The sequence below is a fragment of the Myxocyprinus asiaticus genome, chromosome 2, assembly GCF_019703515.2.
Source record: "Myxocyprinus asiaticus isolate MX2 ecotype Aquarium Trade chromosome 2, UBuf_Myxa_2, whole genome shotgun sequence".
Classification (NCBI taxonomy): Eukaryota; Metazoa; Chordata; class Actinopteri; order Cypriniformes; family Catostomidae; genus Myxocyprinus; species Myxocyprinus asiaticus.
Window position 1 is genome coordinate 23,458,289 of NC_059345.1, and position 17,392 is coordinate 23,475,680.

The 17,392-nt window shown below is 39.4% G+C and overlaps 1 protein-coding gene across 1 annotated transcript in view; it reads left to right on the forward strand.

Moving 5' to 3' along the window:
* zgc:109889 (uncharacterized protein LOC553542 homolog) overlaps positions 1 to 17,392 on the forward strand; it is a 57,410-nt gene that overhangs the window by 33,448 nt on the left and 6,570 nt on the right. Inside the window, exons 4-9 of the mRNA XM_051723020.1 lie at positions 5,276 to 5,429; positions 5,630 to 5,747; positions 7,699 to 7,877; positions 8,343 to 8,627; positions 11,564 to 11,940; positions 12,407 to 12,607. Of these exons, the coding sequence (XP_051578980.1) occupies positions 5,276 to 5,429; positions 5,630 to 5,747; positions 7,699 to 7,877; positions 8,343 to 8,627; positions 11,564 to 11,940; positions 12,407 to 12,564 (1,271 nt within the window). The 3' untranslated portion in view covers positions 12,565 to 12,607. The remainder of the gene's footprint in view (positions 1 to 5,275; positions 5,430 to 5,629; positions 5,748 to 7,698; positions 7,878 to 8,342; positions 8,628 to 11,563; positions 11,941 to 12,406; positions 12,608 to 17,392) is intronic.

Genomic DNA, 17,392 nt, shown 5'->3' on the forward strand with positions numbered 1-17,392 from the left:
TTAATAAATTATACAGCATTGGGAATTAGGCATTCCAAATTGGGGAGAAAAGGGGAGAAAAAAAAATGTTCATAACATGCCAGATCAGGGTTAAAACGTTAGAAATTTAGAATGTGCACAAATGTGAATAAGGTTTGAGAGCTACAAAATGTTCATTTTGGGATGAGCTATTCATTAAAAAAATGAGTACCGTAACCACATTATTCTATTGGAGCTGGTTATTAAAGACTTTTTGCAGCTAGTTTTTTTTTTTTTTTTTTTGTGATCCATACCTAACAAGTGACTTTCTAAAACAAACTGAAACACGAAACAAATTTCAAACTGAAATGTATAACAAATGTCCCCGTTGAGAGGTAGCTAATATAAGGGGCAGTGCTGGGGAGTAACAAACTAAAAGTAGTGACTATAGCTGGGTTTCCATCCATGTATTTGTATGCACATTTTGGGATATCACACAAAAACTGCTGGATGGAAACACCAAGATTCAAATAAAACTAACCAGAGGATCAATCATAGCATCTGAAATGTTGCTCTGGTCATCCTGAAATTACGGTGTCTAGAAAATCCAAAGCCTCCATAGAGTTTGCAGAGCAAATAAGTCGAATACAAAAAAAAATTCCATGTATTCTTGATCCACACGGCAAAGACATAAGGACGGAGGAACGCACACACACATGGTGCTCCCAGAACTGTGTGATGTGCTGTCACTCCCAGACAAGTTCTTCTAGAGTGTTTTTTCTGCAAGCTCTAAACTGCAAGTATTTTATTAATAAGAGTCACAGTGGCTACAATTTCTCTGAAAGTGACGATTTTGTTCTTTTGAACATGAGATGGGAATGTGGCTTTTTTTGCAAATTTTTTTGCAATATTATGGTATTTCGCATATATTAAATTTGCATATATTAAATTATAATTAAAATTGGATAAAGGATAGAGTAAGAACATCTGAAGTAAGTAACGTCACTGACTTACCTCAGTCTACAGGAAATGGTCCATAGTAGTGTAAGGCTAGACTTACACATGCTTCAGGGAAGTCTAAGGTCACGTCACAGATAGTCTGTGTTTGTGCCATTCTAGATTAGTCCTGGGTGAGAGGCAGTGTGTGTGAATGACCACCTGTTGTGTCCTGTCCTCTCTCTCTCCCTCTACAAACAAATAAGAGACTTAAGCAGGGATTTCACACAGCTCTGATTTAAGGCCTTTTACTCTTTATGCTGACCAAGGGACAGCTTGTCTTGGTTAAACCCCAATTTGAATCATTTTAGAAGAGACATTAAACTGATGTCAGATCAGTATTACAGGTTAATGATTAAAAGTATTGCCTTATCCTTGTCCAGACCTCAAAGTGTGACTGATAACTGGCTATCATACGGCCCAGTGCACTCAATAAACACAACAAGCAGGTCTTGACAGCTAACACCCGTCCACCTGCCAAATGATAGAGCCTGTTACAAGCCACTTTGGTAGGTGATGTTTGCAGAATTCTATCTGCTTTTAAATATATATGAATGTTGGTGCACTGCTGAAGCAAATTTAACTTTATTAATCTTGTGTTCAATGCTTTATAAGCACTAAATACTGAATGCCTCTCATTTTTGACACGCGCATCTGTGCAAGGATAATAAAGCATGGTATCGCACAAACCACCAGAGCACACACATCATCGTGCTCCAGAGATAGGATAGCCAGAATTCTGGGATTGCGTGGAGCTGAATTTGTCAATCAGGCTTCACTCGATATCGCGTCGGAGACTAAATTTACAGTATGTAAACCATTTCAGTTCTACAGAGAATGTTCTACTTTAAAGCACTATGTAGAGGAAGTCAAACCTCTCAAACTGCTAAATAGCCCTGACATTATAAACAGCTCTGAGGAGGTAAAGACGAAACAGTACTGTGCCATGCATCAACTTAAATTACAAGGTGTTTTAAAATACACATCATCGCTCACAAAAAAAACAAAACAAAAAAAACATTAGTAAAACACTAAATTGTATAGATTCATATTAAATCTATTAGACTTCATTTTTATTACAACTGTGAAAGTTAAAGTTTCTTAATGTGTTTAGGATATACGTTTTTCATAACAAATAATAACGTTTATTTTTTTAGAAAGACTTATGTATCTACTTTAACAATGGCAATTAGGAGCCATCCATGGTCTTACCTGTGGTTATGTCCTTTTTATTACAAATTAGGGCTGCAACTAATGATTATTTTGATAATCGATTAATCTAACAATTATTAGAACGATTATTCGATGATTATTGCAACGATTAATCATGAGCTCTTAACCAATTATTCAGCTTGAGCCCAGACTTAAAAGGTTGTATTAAACGTGCTTGCTAACAATAAAGAGAACAGATCATCTTTTAAAAATACCTCTAAATGACATTCACTGAATTAAAGGGAGAAAAAACACTAAGTTTAATTCAGTAAAGAAATTCACTGCAAAAAATCCTATTATCATCAATAGTTTTTGTCTTGTTTTCCATTTAAAATGGTCTAAAAATCCTTAAAACAAGAAACATTTACTTGAGAAGTAACATAAGATATTTAGACTTGCTTTAAGAGACTGTATCTTAAATAAGTGTATTTTGTATACAAGTGTACTTTTTCACTTGGTTATACTTCTGCAAGTGCAGTAAAGACATGATATACTTATATTCAAGATCTGTTCTCTAAAAGTAAGTCTAAATATCTTATATGCTGCTTCTCAGGTGAATGCATCTTTTTTTTAAAGGATTTTTAGATATTTTAAAATATTTGTATTTTTAATATTATATTCAACATTCTCAGATAACAATTTTTTATTGAAAATGCACTTTGTTTTAAAGGAGTTTTAGATATTTATATTGGAAAACAAGCCAAAAAAAAAAAAAAAAAAACGTATTTTGTTGCAGTATATAATGGGGTGAAGACTACCTCTCTCACCTTTCTGTTCACTTCAGTCCATCTTTAACTCACAACAAAAAAAAAAACTCATCAATAAAGCTGCATATTGCCAATTTTCTTCACGATAAGAAATGCACAGTGACATATATTATTCAATAAGTCACGAGCCATCACGTTATAATCTAGCTGTAGCAAGCTCGAGGGATGAGTGTCCCCACGACAGAGGTTGCCTCAGCTGGGTGCAGTTTCAATCTGTCCCCTTAAGATCAGGACATTCGCGCAACTCATGGAAGAGGCGCTGAGAAATGCCAGTTTTGGAGTTTGTAGTCATTTACATGATATGCTTCCGTATTATTTGAACTTTAATAAAGCTATAGCACATTAAATATAACTGCAATAAAGATGTAACGCCGGTGTGTTTCCTTTAAAGAGCTCCGGCTCCGCTTATTCCACAACGAGAGTACTTCTGTATTTACTTATTTTGTATTTTAGCTGTATGGAAGGTTTGGAGTCAGGCGCAAACCACAGTGCTGCTCTAGCACATCATTGTTAGAGTTTGTGATCTCATGTTACGTTAAATGAGATCAAATGACTATTCGACAAAAAATTTTGACTACAATTTTTTTTATTGTCGACGTTGTTGATAACGTCGACTAATCGTTTCAGCCCTATTACAAATGCTACTATGAAACAATGGAAAACTTTCATAAGGGTAAGTACAATTTAGAATTAATGGGTTTAAAGTCTGGGCTTCCATGAATTATGGACAAATTATTGGCAAAGTTTTCCTTCTGTTCTAACTGGCCATGTTTGCTTTCAGATATTCCAAAAGATGACTTAAAGGAATATTCAGGGTCCAATACAAATTAAGTTCAATCAACAGCAATTGTGGCATAATGTTGATTACTACAAATCAATTTCAACTTGTACCTCCTTAAAAAGCAAAAATGTGGGTTACAGTGAGGCACTTGCAGTGTTAGTGAATGGGGCCAATACGTAAATGTTAAAATACTCACCGTTTTAAAAGTATAGTCACAAGATGTAAACATGATTTTAGTGTGATTAAAATATCTTACTAGCCTTTTCTGTGTAAAGTTATAGCCAATTTTACAACTTTGTTGCCATGATGACATAACACTAATCCGTAAACCCTAAAACGACCATAAGTTAAACAACTTTATTGCTCAAATAATACATGATTTTAAATGGAAGAATTAACACAAGTGCTTCTATAAAATTATAAGCTCAATTGAGCTTACCTTACATTGAACCTGGAATATTCCTTTAGGCCTGTGTCCTGCTAAACTCATTCTCGTTCAAATAAAATGATCAAACAAAAGCTTGCAGTTACAGTTACCTTTATCATTTTTTGTGGGGTGGGGGATTTTGGCTAGTGATGTTCTTGTAACATTGGTGTCTAGGAGTGGAAGAGGAAATGCATGAGTGGAATCTTTAAATCCTTTAATTATACACGCTGGAGTGGAAACAAACTATTAAACATAGCACTTCTTAAACACAAAGCAGCACTTCATTAACTCAACAAAACATTTCAAGGACCAACAAAGGAGTGGGTAAAACTAGAGGATATTTATACAAAAGGAACTAATGAGGGAATAGAATACAGGTGAGGATAATAAGAAACAGATGGAAGTGATGAGGGCAGTGCACTATGGGAAATTAAGTCTGGGGGAAAACTTCAAAATAAGAGTCCTTGAAGCGCATGAGGGAGACAGACTGTGGCAGTTCCACATTTTTTAACATTTTTACTAGCCATGGGAATATGCTAGTCACTGGTTGGTGAGCCAAAAAGTTAAGCCCTGCCTAAAGGTCTGGATTACAGATAGCGGTGGCATTTTTTCTCTGGCTTTGATTCTGTTTTTCTTTAAGTATGTGTAAGTATGTGACACAGCTACTGTCAAAAAAAGGCCACAACCTTCAATAAAGTCTAATAAGGCTGAGAAACGGTCACTTCCTACTGTCTGTACTTTAACCTGCAGTGTGCTATAGGTTATCACACCAATGTTTTATAGGTTGTTGCATCCACGATGATGATCAGGTTAGTCAAATGTCTGTCTTAGCTATAGCTTTCAGAGATGGCAAGTTTGGCCCAGAATACTATTTCTGACAGCAGATATGTTGTTTTTTTGTCCTGTCAAAAGAGACCTCACATTTGACAGTGTAGAATAGATTACATCTAGAATAGGATAGACAAATAGGAATTCACTGAGATTTTCCACAGAAATGCTAATTTTCCCTTTCAGAAAAGCAAGTCTGGATAATAAAATATTTTAGGTTAGCTTAGTTTACTTTATTGTCCAGCAATGGCAGAAAATGAATGCATCACATCTGAATTCTCTCTCTTTCTCTGTCCCCATCTGTAGTCTCTCTGCAGGATATCAACATGCGAAAGGCCTTCAAGAGCTCCACCATTCAGGATCAGCAGGTGGTTTCCAGGACCTCAATTCCTAATCCTGTCCTTGAGCTCTACCATCGTGGAGACAAACCTCCACCTCTTAATATACTTAGCCCTTACAGGTGAGATGTTCATCATCATCATCCTGACATCTTTATTTTTGCACATTTAATGTCAAGTCACACTCCACCAAGGGAAAGATTACATATCATGTAATGTAAACACTACAAAATGCTACTACAACATTAACCACATTTTCGTGTGTGTGTGTGTGTGTGTGTGTGTGTGTGTGTGTGTGTGTGTGTGGTTAAAATGTATAAAGAGATGATAAGAAGGATGCATTGAAGTTCTACACAGATCCCTCCTACTTCTTCATCTTGTGGAGGGAGAAGATGCTGCAAGCCACAGAGGACAAAAGAAAAGAGAAAAGGAGACAGAAGGTGTGTGAGTCATATGTAAGCACTTTGTGTGCTTATGATGGTTCTGTGATTTTTTTTTTTTGTTCATCATGTACTAACATAAGGAAGATTGTAAGACTGTGACTCATGACATCATCAAAAGCTGGAATCAGTTCCTGGTCTCAGATAAGACTAATGTCCCAGGTTTCATCTGTATACAAATTAGAAGCTTGTGTGTCTGCATGAATGAGAGCTCTAACCCCCCCAGACTCTGCCCCTTCTCTCCAGACCAGTGGCTCAGGCCAGATTCACTCAGACCAGACTAAGTCCCACTCCAGGCAGGCTCTTCTCAGAAGTCCCCTTCTGTCCTCCGTAAGAGACCTGCATTTTCGTCAGTTTATCTATTCTTCCACTCCCTCGCAATGCTGACACCTGTTCAGTCATTCACTTTCTCTCCCTCCGCTTTCTCCTCACTAACCTCTCTACCGAGTAGTGTGTGCATGTGAATGTTTAATGCATTTCCTGAATCACATAGAAAATCTTCTTTACAGCACTTTTCAGTGAAAGATGTGTGCAGTTTTTCTTCATTTGGTTTGACTGTTTAAAACTTTCTATCACAAATGTGATTTGTGATTAAACCAAAGTATGTGAGCGAAATTTGAGCGACAGCCAGTTCCCCTCCCCACTCAGAGCATTCTAAACACACTCCGATCCTTTTTTTTTTTTTTTTAAATAGACGACACATAGACAGAGATGTATTACCCTCCGTAAGATTTGTCCATATGTGAAAGGAACATTTTATCCTGTTTTCTGGACACAACAAATTTTTGGCCATTCTTACACTTGTATTCACCCTCTATTTTTGTTCATTATCATGCTTATTACACTGCTACTTACCGAATAAATAAATACATGGGCATGAAATATTGATTTGCATTGAAATTACACTCACTGAGCACTTTATTAGGAACACCTGTACATCTACTTATTCATGCGATTATCTAATAAGCCAATCGTGTGGCAGCAGTGCAGTGCATAAAATCAAGCAGATATGGGTCAGGAGCTTCAGTTAATGTTCACATCAGAACAAATGTGATCTGTTTCTTTAACTGCTGATCTCCTGGGATTTTCACACACAACAGTCTCTAGAGTTTACTCAGAATGTTGCCAAAAACAAGAACATCCAGTGAGCGGCACTTCTGTGGACAAAACACCTTGTTGATGAGAGAGGTCAACAGAGAATGGCCAGACTGGTTCGAGCTGACAGAAATGCTACCGTAACTGAGATAACCACTCTGTACAATTGTAGTGAGCAGAATAGCATCTCGGAATGCACAACACATCGAACCTTGAGGTGGATGGCTACAACAGCAGAAGACCACGTCGTGAAATTTATTAGGACCATAGTGTTCCTAATAAAGTGCTCAGTGAGTGTATGTTATTATCTAAGATGAAAGAGACCCCAGAGTCTCCAGAAACACTGAATTCAACCTCAGGTTTGCGTCACAGTTGTGATCTACCTAAAATCTACCATGAGTTTTAAATTAAACAGAAATCATTTTATTAGCTTACCTATAGAGATCGCAGAGTGATACAAGGACAGGAGCACATCATGTAAATAGTAAAAGATTACCCGCAATACCCGGATGACCGGTAAAATTTTTGTTTGTGCCCAGAAGTGCAACCATTCAGAATGGAGTATTCCAGAGAGCCGTGTAATAACACTGCTTAATATGTGGTGAATTTGTGCTCATATGCGATTGCATTGTTTTGCATGAGCGGTAATAGAGTGATCTTCAAGAAAGAGAACATAACACTCCAGAATGTCATAAAAACGATCCTTGCTCCAGACAAAATAATGCAACTTCACTACTTCTCTGCTTCTACTGCAAATCGCTCACAGACTATGGATGAAATCCTGGACTTACACTTCACATCCACCCTTCTTTTCTCTTTCCTTTTCTCTGACACTCTATTTCTGTCTTTCACTCAGGAGCAGCAGAAGCAGGTGGAGGATCCCAGTCGTGAGGTGAAAAAGGTCCGTAAAGCCCGTAATCGTAGGCAGGAGTGGAACGTTATGGCGTATGACAAGGAGTTCCGCCCAGATGCACGATTCACGCCTTCTCCATACCACGGCATGTCATCGGAGGGCTCCCTTTCACCTGACAACAGGTTGCTGATCTTTTTCACTCTGCCTGTCTCCATGGCAACATGTGAATGTTAAAGTGGGCCAGTTGGGCTGGCCTCAGGAAAGCTCACTGCTGCCATCTGTTGACACTTTAAGCTGACACTTAAAAAACATCTATTTGTGTTTGTAAAGACATACAGCACCACCTGCCAACCTTAAGCTTCACATCTGTTCACATCTTACGGTGTTCTCTTAATTAAATTGATGTAGTTGATATTGATTGAGAGTATTAAAAGTATTGGATGATGACAGAATATTTTGGATAGAACTTCCATTGTATGTTTAATACTGTAAATATGATTTTTGTTTTACAGTCAAAATTATTATCTTAATCAACAGCATGCCACAGATGCTATTGATAGAGCTTAACTTTTAAATTTTTTAAAAGTCCACAAATCTATACAAATATTTGCATTAATGTTTCCCTCATCCTCACCACCCCCCATCAGGTCTGTTGCTTCAGACTTGGGTGAACACTCTTACCCAGGTAGCCCCAGTCACCCAGGTCAGCAGATGGCCGTGACCAGTGCCTACTCCACTTCTGATGGCAAAGATCACCTCATGGCCCCCTCTCATGTCCAGACCCAGTCCTTGGACCGCGGTTACCGCCCAGCTCCTTCCTCCTCCACTCCCGCTGGGAGACAGACTATTGGCAGGGTTCAGACTTCCCACGGACAACCAATCACAGACCCTGCCCTTAATGGACCACGCCCACTGCAGGCTAAAGACTACAGGTTATTCTTTGGGTTTTCTTTTTTTCTTTTATTTTTCTTGTCAATCCAACCTTTCCCATATATTTTTTATTTATTTATTTTTTTTTTGTCAGCTGAACTTCTATGACCTAAATTATTTGCTTAAAGTACCACCTGAAATTTTACTTTTCAATAAATACAGTATAATCAATCTTATATTAAATAACTATTTTTTTTTATATATTTACAGTACTGTGCAAAAGTCTTAGGCACTTGTGAAAAATGTTGCATTGTGAGGAGGTCTTCAAAAATAATGACATAAATAGTTTTCATTTATCAATTAACATCATACAAAGTCCAGTAAACTTAAAAAAAAAAAGCTAAATCAGTATTTGGTGTGATCACCTTTGCCTTCAAAACAGCACCAATTCTCCTAGGTACACCTGGACTGCTTTTCTTGGTTGTTGGCAGATATGATGTTTCAAGCTTCTTTGAGAATTCACCACAGTTCTTCTATCTATTTAGGACAGAATTGCTCAATTGCTTCTGTTTCTTCATGTCATCCCAGATTGACTCAATGTTCAGGCTCTGTGGGGGCCATGTCATATGTTGCAGGGCTCCCTGTTCTTCTATTCTATTCAATTTGCAAAAGGAATGTTTCGGAGTGTAAAATGTATATTTCCTATTGACACACTAAAGCTGAAGATATAAATAACCATCTTAAGACAAATGTTTTTGTGAAACATCTTATGTGCCTAAGACTTTTGCACAGTACTGTATATACAGTATATGACCAGAAAAAAATGTTAGATTTTTGCCGTTTTAACTGTGCACATTTTATTTAAAAATGATGCATTTTCACAAAAACTTTGGTATTTGCATTTCTATCACAATCACAGAAACCATCTCCAGTTACATCACGAACCCCCACTTTGGAAGCCTGGTCTAAATTGTGAATAGAATATTGTCATAGGTGCTGTATGTGAGCTCAGTTGTTATACATGTATTTAGTCTGAATAATGTAAACTCAGCAAAAAAAAAAATAAAACGTCCTCTCACTTTCAACTGCTTTTATTTTCAGCAAACTTAACGTGTAAATATCTGTATGAACATAAAAAGATTCAACAACTAAGCCATAAACCGAACAAGTTTCACAGACATGTGACTAACAGAAATGGAATAATGTGTCCCTGAACAAAGAGGGGGTCAAAATCAAAAGTAACAGTCAGTATCTGGTGTGGCCACCAGCTACATTAAGTACTGCAGTGCATCTCCTCCTTATGGACCGCACCAGATTTGCCAGTTTTTGCTGTGAGATGTTACCCCACTCTTCCACCAAGGCACTTGCAAGTTCCCAGACATTTCTGGGGGGAATGGCCCTAGCCCTCACCCTCCGATCCAACAGGTCCTAGACGTGCTCAATGGGATTGAGATCCGGGCTCTTCTCTGGCCATGGCAGAACACTGACATTCCTGTCTTGCAGGAAATCATGCACAGAATGAGCAGTATGGCTGGTGGCATTGTCATGCTGGAGGGTCATGTCAGGATGAGCCTGCAGGAAGGGTACCACATGAGGGAGGAGGATGTCTTCCCTGTAACGCACAGCATTGAGATTGCCTACAATGACAACAAGCTCAGTCCGATGATGCTGTGACACACCGCCCCAGACCATGACGGACCCTACACCTCCAAATCGATCCCGCTCCAGAGTACAGGCCTCGGTGTAACGCTCATTCCTTCGACAATAAATACGAGTCCGACCATCACCCGTGGTGAGACAAAACCGCGACTTGTCAGTGAAGAGCATTTTTTGCCAGTCCTGTCTGGTCCAGCGAAGGTGGGTTTGTGCCCATAGGCGACATTGTTGCCAGTGATGTCTGGTAAGGACCTGCCTTACAACAGGCCTACAAGCCCTCAGTCCAGCCTCTCTCAGCCTATTGCAGACAGTCTGAGCACTGATGGAGGGATTGTGCATTCCTGGTGTAACTCGGGCAGTTGTTGTTGCCATTCTGTACCTGTCCCGCAGGTGTGATATTTGGATGTACCGATCCTGTGCAGGTGTTGTTACACGTTGTCTGCCACTGTGAGGATGATCAGCTGTCCTTCCTGTCTCCCTGTAGCACTGTCTTAGGCATCTCACAGTACGCACATTACAATTTACTGCCCTGGCCACATCTGCAGTCCTCATGCCTCCATGCAGCATGCCTAAGGCACGTTTACGCAGATGAGCAGGGACCCTGGGCATCTTTCTTTGGTGTTTTTCAGAGTCAGTAGGAAGGTCTCTTTAGTGTCCTAAGATTTTATAACTGTGACCTTAATTGCCTACCGTCTGTAAGCTGTTAGTGTCTTAACGACCGTTCCAATTTTATGGTTTGTTTATGGTTCATGAACAAGCATGGAAAACATTGTTTAAACCCTTTACATTAAAGATCTGTAAAGTTATTTGGATTTTTACAAAATTATCTTTAAAATACAATGTCCTGAAAAAGGGACGTTTCTTTTTTTGCTGAGTTTATAAAATACAATATATTTGGGCTGTGCCAATATATCATATCGAAATTATTTTTCTCAAAATATTGCATCAATATTTAGATTCTTATATGGATCTATTTTTTATTTTTTATTTATTTATGTGTTTTCATGTAATTTTCTACAATTGAGAGGTAGTTGTAGATACCCACCTCTACCACGTAGGATGTTATATTAATCTCAGCATAGACTCAAATATAGACCCAGACTTTTTCACCATTTTCTATGCTGATTTTGTGGAAAAAAGATGTAAGCATGGTAAAATGTGCTAAAAGGAGATGAAAGCATAATCACATTGTGGGGGATTTGTAGAATTTTATAAACGCCAGTTGTTCAAATTCTGTGGAACACTAGATTTCTGCAGGCACATATTCTGTATGGGCCAGTTCTTATATAAGGTTATGTGTTTGAATAATTCCTCTCTCTCTCTCTGATTCTCTGTATCTCAGTGGTCAGCAGTCTCAGCATCGAGAATATTTTGTTCCTCCTGCACCTCCTCCCCCTCCTCCTCTCATACCCTCTGCCCAGACAGCCTTCGACAGCCCCACTGGCCCCTCCTATGCCCTTCCCAGTGCCGTGCCACCTCTCTCCCAATCCTACAACCACTGTCCACCCACTCCTGCCCTCCCTGCTTCCTACACCCCTTCCCCGACCCATCCTCCCCCTGCAGCCCCCCCTCCACCTCCACCTGGACCGCCTACACACCCTCATACACACACCATGCCAACGGCTTTGGCAGAAGCACCGGTGGTCCCCAGGAAGGGCCAGGTACCCCTGATCCCAATGAGCGATGCACGCAGCGACCTGCTAGCTGCCATCAGACGAGGTTAAAGTTCACACATAAATTGGGGTTTGGGTGTTCAGGATTACATCTTTATATTTTTATATTCATCCTCTTTTAGGTTGAATCTCGTGAAAACATGTCTAGGTTACATCACCCCACACTGCAAAAAGTACTTTTCTTACTCAATATTTTTTGTCTTGTTTTATTTTAAACATCTTGAATAGATTTTTAGTTTGTTTTACCTACTGATATATTTTAAACTGGATTTTGTCATCATGAAAAAATCATTGAGATAGCATGGCATTAAAAACTGAAATCAAACTGAAAATGCAGAATTACATGAGAAGTTACAGTAATTCTTTTCAAAGAAATATGCAAACATTTGGTAAGGTTTATGCTTTAAACAAAAATAAATATATATTTGCCAATGGGGTGAAAAAATAAACTTAATTCAAAGGGAAAACAAGTTTATTTTTCTTATTGTCTGTGTCTTAATTCTTTCTCACAGGAATCCAGCTGCGTAAGGTGCAGGAACAGAGGGAGCAGGAAGCAAAGAAGGAGCCAGTAGGGAACGATGTGGCCACCATATTATCACGTCGCATTGCCGTGGAGTACAGCGAATCTGACGAAGACTCTGAGCTGGATGAGAACGAGTGGTCAGACTGAAACAAGAAAAACTAAGATAGTGGAATGACTGAAAAAACAAGAAGTAAGGGTTTAGAGTCTAGGCTTTGGAGATAAGAATTAATGTAGCATGCCGATGTCTGTCTGCACTCAAAGAACACAGCTCCTGTGTTTAAAAAAGTAAGGGCTGCATGACTGCAAATTGTCAAAGATATAGAACCAAATACTTCAGAATATTAGATTTTACATCTTTAATTTGAACTGAAGCCTTGTCAGTGAAGTTTAACCAGAAGTTTTGACCCCATGGAACATTATTAGGTCTGCACAGTGGGCCCGAGTCCACTGCCAGAGACTATTTATTACTTACTGAAAGTGTGGTGGTCCTACCATCTGTTCTCTTTGCTGCACTCTCAGCCTGATCTCATTATTATACATAGCTATTTGAATGTGAATTTTTGTTACATTTAAACATACATTTTTGGATGTTTGGATAGATGCGTTCAATATGGACATTTTAAAAGCATCTAAAAAAAAGCATTAGTACATATTTACAGCTTTAGAAATTTAAAATGTTTACGAATCCATTATATGTATTATTTGAAGTCACGAAACAAAATATATATATATATATATATATATATATATATATATATATATATACACAGTTGAAGTCAGAAGTTTACATACACCTTACTCAGTTTTTCACAATTCCTGACATTTAATCGTAGAAAACATTTCCTGTCTTAGGTCAGTTAGGATCACTACTTTATTTTAAGAATGTGAAATGTCAGAATAATAGTAGAGAGAATGATTTATTTCCACTTTTATTTCTTTAATCACATTCCCAGTGGGTCAGAAGTTTACATACACTTTGTTAGTATTTGGTAGCATTGCCTTTAAATTGTTTAACTTGGGTCAGACATTTTGGGTAGCCTTTCACAAGCTTCTCACAATAAGTCACTGGAATTTTGGCCCATTCCTCCATACAGAACTGGTGTAACTGAGTCAGGTTTGTAGGTCTCCTTGCTCGCACACGCTTTTTCAATTCTGCCCACAAATTTACTATCGGACTGAGGTCATGGCTTTGTGATGGCCACTCCAATACCTTGATTTTGTTGTCCTTAAGCCATTTTGCCACAACCTTGGAGGTATGCTTGTGGTCAGATGTTGCTTCAATATATCCACATAATTTTCCTTCCCCATGATGCTGTCTATTTTGTGAAGTGCGCCAGTCCCTCCTGCAGCAAAGCACCCCAACAACATGATGCTGCCACCCCACATGTTTCATGGTTTGGATGGTGTTCTTCAGCTTGCAAGCCTCACCTTTTTTCCTCCAAACATAACGATGGTCATTATGGCCAAACAGTTCAATTTTTGTTTCATCAGACCAGAGGACATTTCTCCAAAAAGTAAGATCTTCATCCCCATGTGCACTTGCAAACTGTAGTCTGGCTTTTTTATGGCAGTTTTGGAGAAGTGGCTTCTTCCTTGCTGAGCAGCCTTTCAGGTTATGTCGATATAGGTCTCGCTTTAAAGGAAGCATATCGCTCTGTCCCTAGAGCAGCTTTGGGACTCTCTGATCACTGTCTGGTTCATCTTCTTGCAAACTACAGGCAGAAACTAAAATCAGCTAAACCTGTAGTGAAGACTGTAAAGAGATGGACCAATGAAGCAGAGCTGAAACTACAATCTGGACGAGTTAACAGATACTGTGACATCATATATCAGTTTCTGTGAGGATATGTGCATTCCTGCTAGGACTTACTTAACATTCAACAATGACAAACCGTGGTTTACAGCAGAACTCAGGCAGCTTCGTCAGGCAAAAGAGGATGCTTACAGGAGTGGGGATAAAATCTTGTACAATCAGACTAGGAACACACTGAATAAGGAAATCAGAGTGGCTAAAAGAAGTCATTCTGATAAGCTGAAAAACAAGTTTTCAGCTAATGACCCTGCATCAGTGTGGAGTGGCCTGAAACAGTTTACTAACTACAGGACTCCTACCCCCAACACTGTAGTGAACCAACAACTGAATGACGATCTGAATGTGTTCTACATTTGAAAGGCCCAATCTCACACCCCACACCTGCTCTGACCTTCACACAAACAACAACACCTCCTGCAACCCCCCTCCTCCCCACTCCAGCTACTCAACCTGCACTTAAGATCTGTGAAGAGGAGGTATGCCATGCCTTCTGAAAACAAAAGACAAGGAAAAAAAACAGGGCCCGGATGGTGTTTTACCCATTTGTCTAAAATCCTGTGCTAACCAGCTGGCCCCCATCTTCACACTGATCTTCAATAGATCACTGGAGCAGTGTGAAGTCTCATGCTGCTTCAAATGCTCAATCATCATTCCTGTCCCAAAAAAAAGCAAAATCACAGGACTTTATGACTTCAGACCCGTCACTCTGACGTCTGTGTTCATGAAATCATTTAATAGACTGGTGTTGGCCCACCTGAAGGACATCGCTGGACCCTTTCTAGATCCCCTTCAATTTGCTTATCAAGCAAACAGGTTTGTGGATGATGCAGTCAGCATGGGATTGCATCATATCCTGCAACCTCTGGAAAGACAAGGGACATATGCAAGGATCCTTTTTGTCAAATTCAGTTCGGCTTTCAACACCATCATCCCATCTATTCTCCAGACTAAATTACACCAACTCTCTGTTCTCACGTCTATCTGTCAGTGGATCACCAGCTTTCTGATGGACAGGCAGCACCTAGTGAGACAAGGGAAATTCACTTCCAGCACATGTACAATCAGCACTGGTGCCCCCCAGGGATGTGTGCTCTCCCCACTACTCTTCTCCCTGTATACAAATGACTGCACTGCCAAGGACGCCTCTGTCAAGCTCCTGAAGTTTGCAGATGACACCACTGTCATCGGTCTCATCCAAGATGACGATGAGTCTGTATACAGAAGGGAGGTTGAACGGCTGGCTCACTGGTGTGGCCAAAACAACCTGGAGCTGGACACGCTCAAAACGGTAGAGATGATTGTGGACTTTAGGAGGAACACCCCAGCACTGACCCCCCTCACCATTCTAAACAGCACTGTGGCATCCGTGGAGTCATTCAGGTTCCTGGGCACTACCATCTCACAGGACCTGAAGTGGGAGACCCACATTGACTCCATTGTGAAAAATGCCCAGCAGAGGTTGAACTTCCTTCGCCAGCTGAGGAAGTTCAACCTGCCACAGGCGCTGCTGATACAGTTCTACTCAGCAGTCATTGAGTCTGTCCTCTGCACTTCAGTAACTGTCTGGTTTGGTGAAGCTAAGAATCAGAAGACTACAAAAGACCGTTCTGACTGCTGAGAGGATTATTGGTTGCCCCCTGCCCTCCCTTCAAGAACTGTACACTTCCAGAGTGAGGAAAAGGGCTGGAAAAATCACTCTGGACCCCACTCACCCAGCCCACTACCTTTTTGAACTGTTGCCTTCTGGCAGGCACTACAGAGCACTGAGCACCAGAACCGTCACACACAGGAACAGTCTTTTCCCTTAGGCTATCCATCTCATGAACAGTTAAAACTGCCCCATTGAGAAATAATTATGTGCAATACACAGCTTAATCTATTTATATTAATGCAACATACCATATCTCTTCTGTCATTACATTCCCTTGCTTCTGTATATAACAGATTTAGATTTGTATATTGTACATACATACATATATATATATATATACACATACATTATATATATATATAAGCTGGAAAATTTGGGAAGATATAGGGTGGACATGTTTTCTTTAATGCTGGCTCAAGTAAGAGCAAGGGAGTCATTACATTGATAAGTAAACATCTACAATTCAAATGTCTCAAACAGATTAAAGATAAATTAGGAAGAGTCATTATTGTTTTAGCTGAAATTCAGGGGCAAAGGTTGATTTTGGCTAATATTTACGTGCCTAATGTTGATGATCAGGGCTTTTTTATAGATCTTGAAGGGATGTTGCAAGCCGCTGGCACCCCTCATGATATAATATTGGGAGGAGACTTTAATCTTTTGATGGACTCAGTCCTTGATCATAGTGATGCAAAATTGTAAGCCCCCTAGAGCAACACTGACACTTCACATGATGTGTAAAAATCTTGGTCTTACAGATATTTGAAGACTTTTGAACCCATCTGGTTGGGACTATACATTTTTTCATCAGTCCATAAGATTTATTCTAGAATAGATTTTTTTATATATCTAAGTCTCTCATTTCATCTGTTGTTGATTGTTAATTGGAAACATTTTAGTCTCAGATCACACCCTGGTGAAGGTGTTGCCACATATAGAGAAAAGGAAATCATATAGTTGCCACTTTAATGTATCCCTTTTGCAAAATTCTGAATTCCAACAAATGCTAAAGGCTTAAATCAATGTCTGTATGGAGACCAACTGGACCTCAGTATCCTCTGTGGGCATGGCTTGGGAGGCACTTAAGGCGGTTCTTAGGGGTCATATCATACAGTATGCCTCATTCATCAAAAAATCCAAAGCACGGGAACTCGTGGAGTTGGAAGGGAATATTAAAAGTGCCGAGGCAGAGCTTAAGTGCCGAATATCATCTGATGGCTTCAGAGAATTGACCTGATTGAAATACAGATATAATACTGTTTTGTCATGGAAGGTGGAGTTTTGGCTATTTAGGGCAAGACAGTCATATTTTGAGTCTGGGGACAAAGCAGGGAAGCTTTTGCCTAGATATATAAAGCAGAGAGCATCTTTTTCTACCATTCCCTCTGCTGGTGGTGAAATATTTACATTGATATTAATAATGCTTTTAAAGAATTGTATCTTGATCTCTATAGTTCCACGTCTTCGTCTACTGATGAAGACATTAGGAACTTTATGGAACCATTAGAACT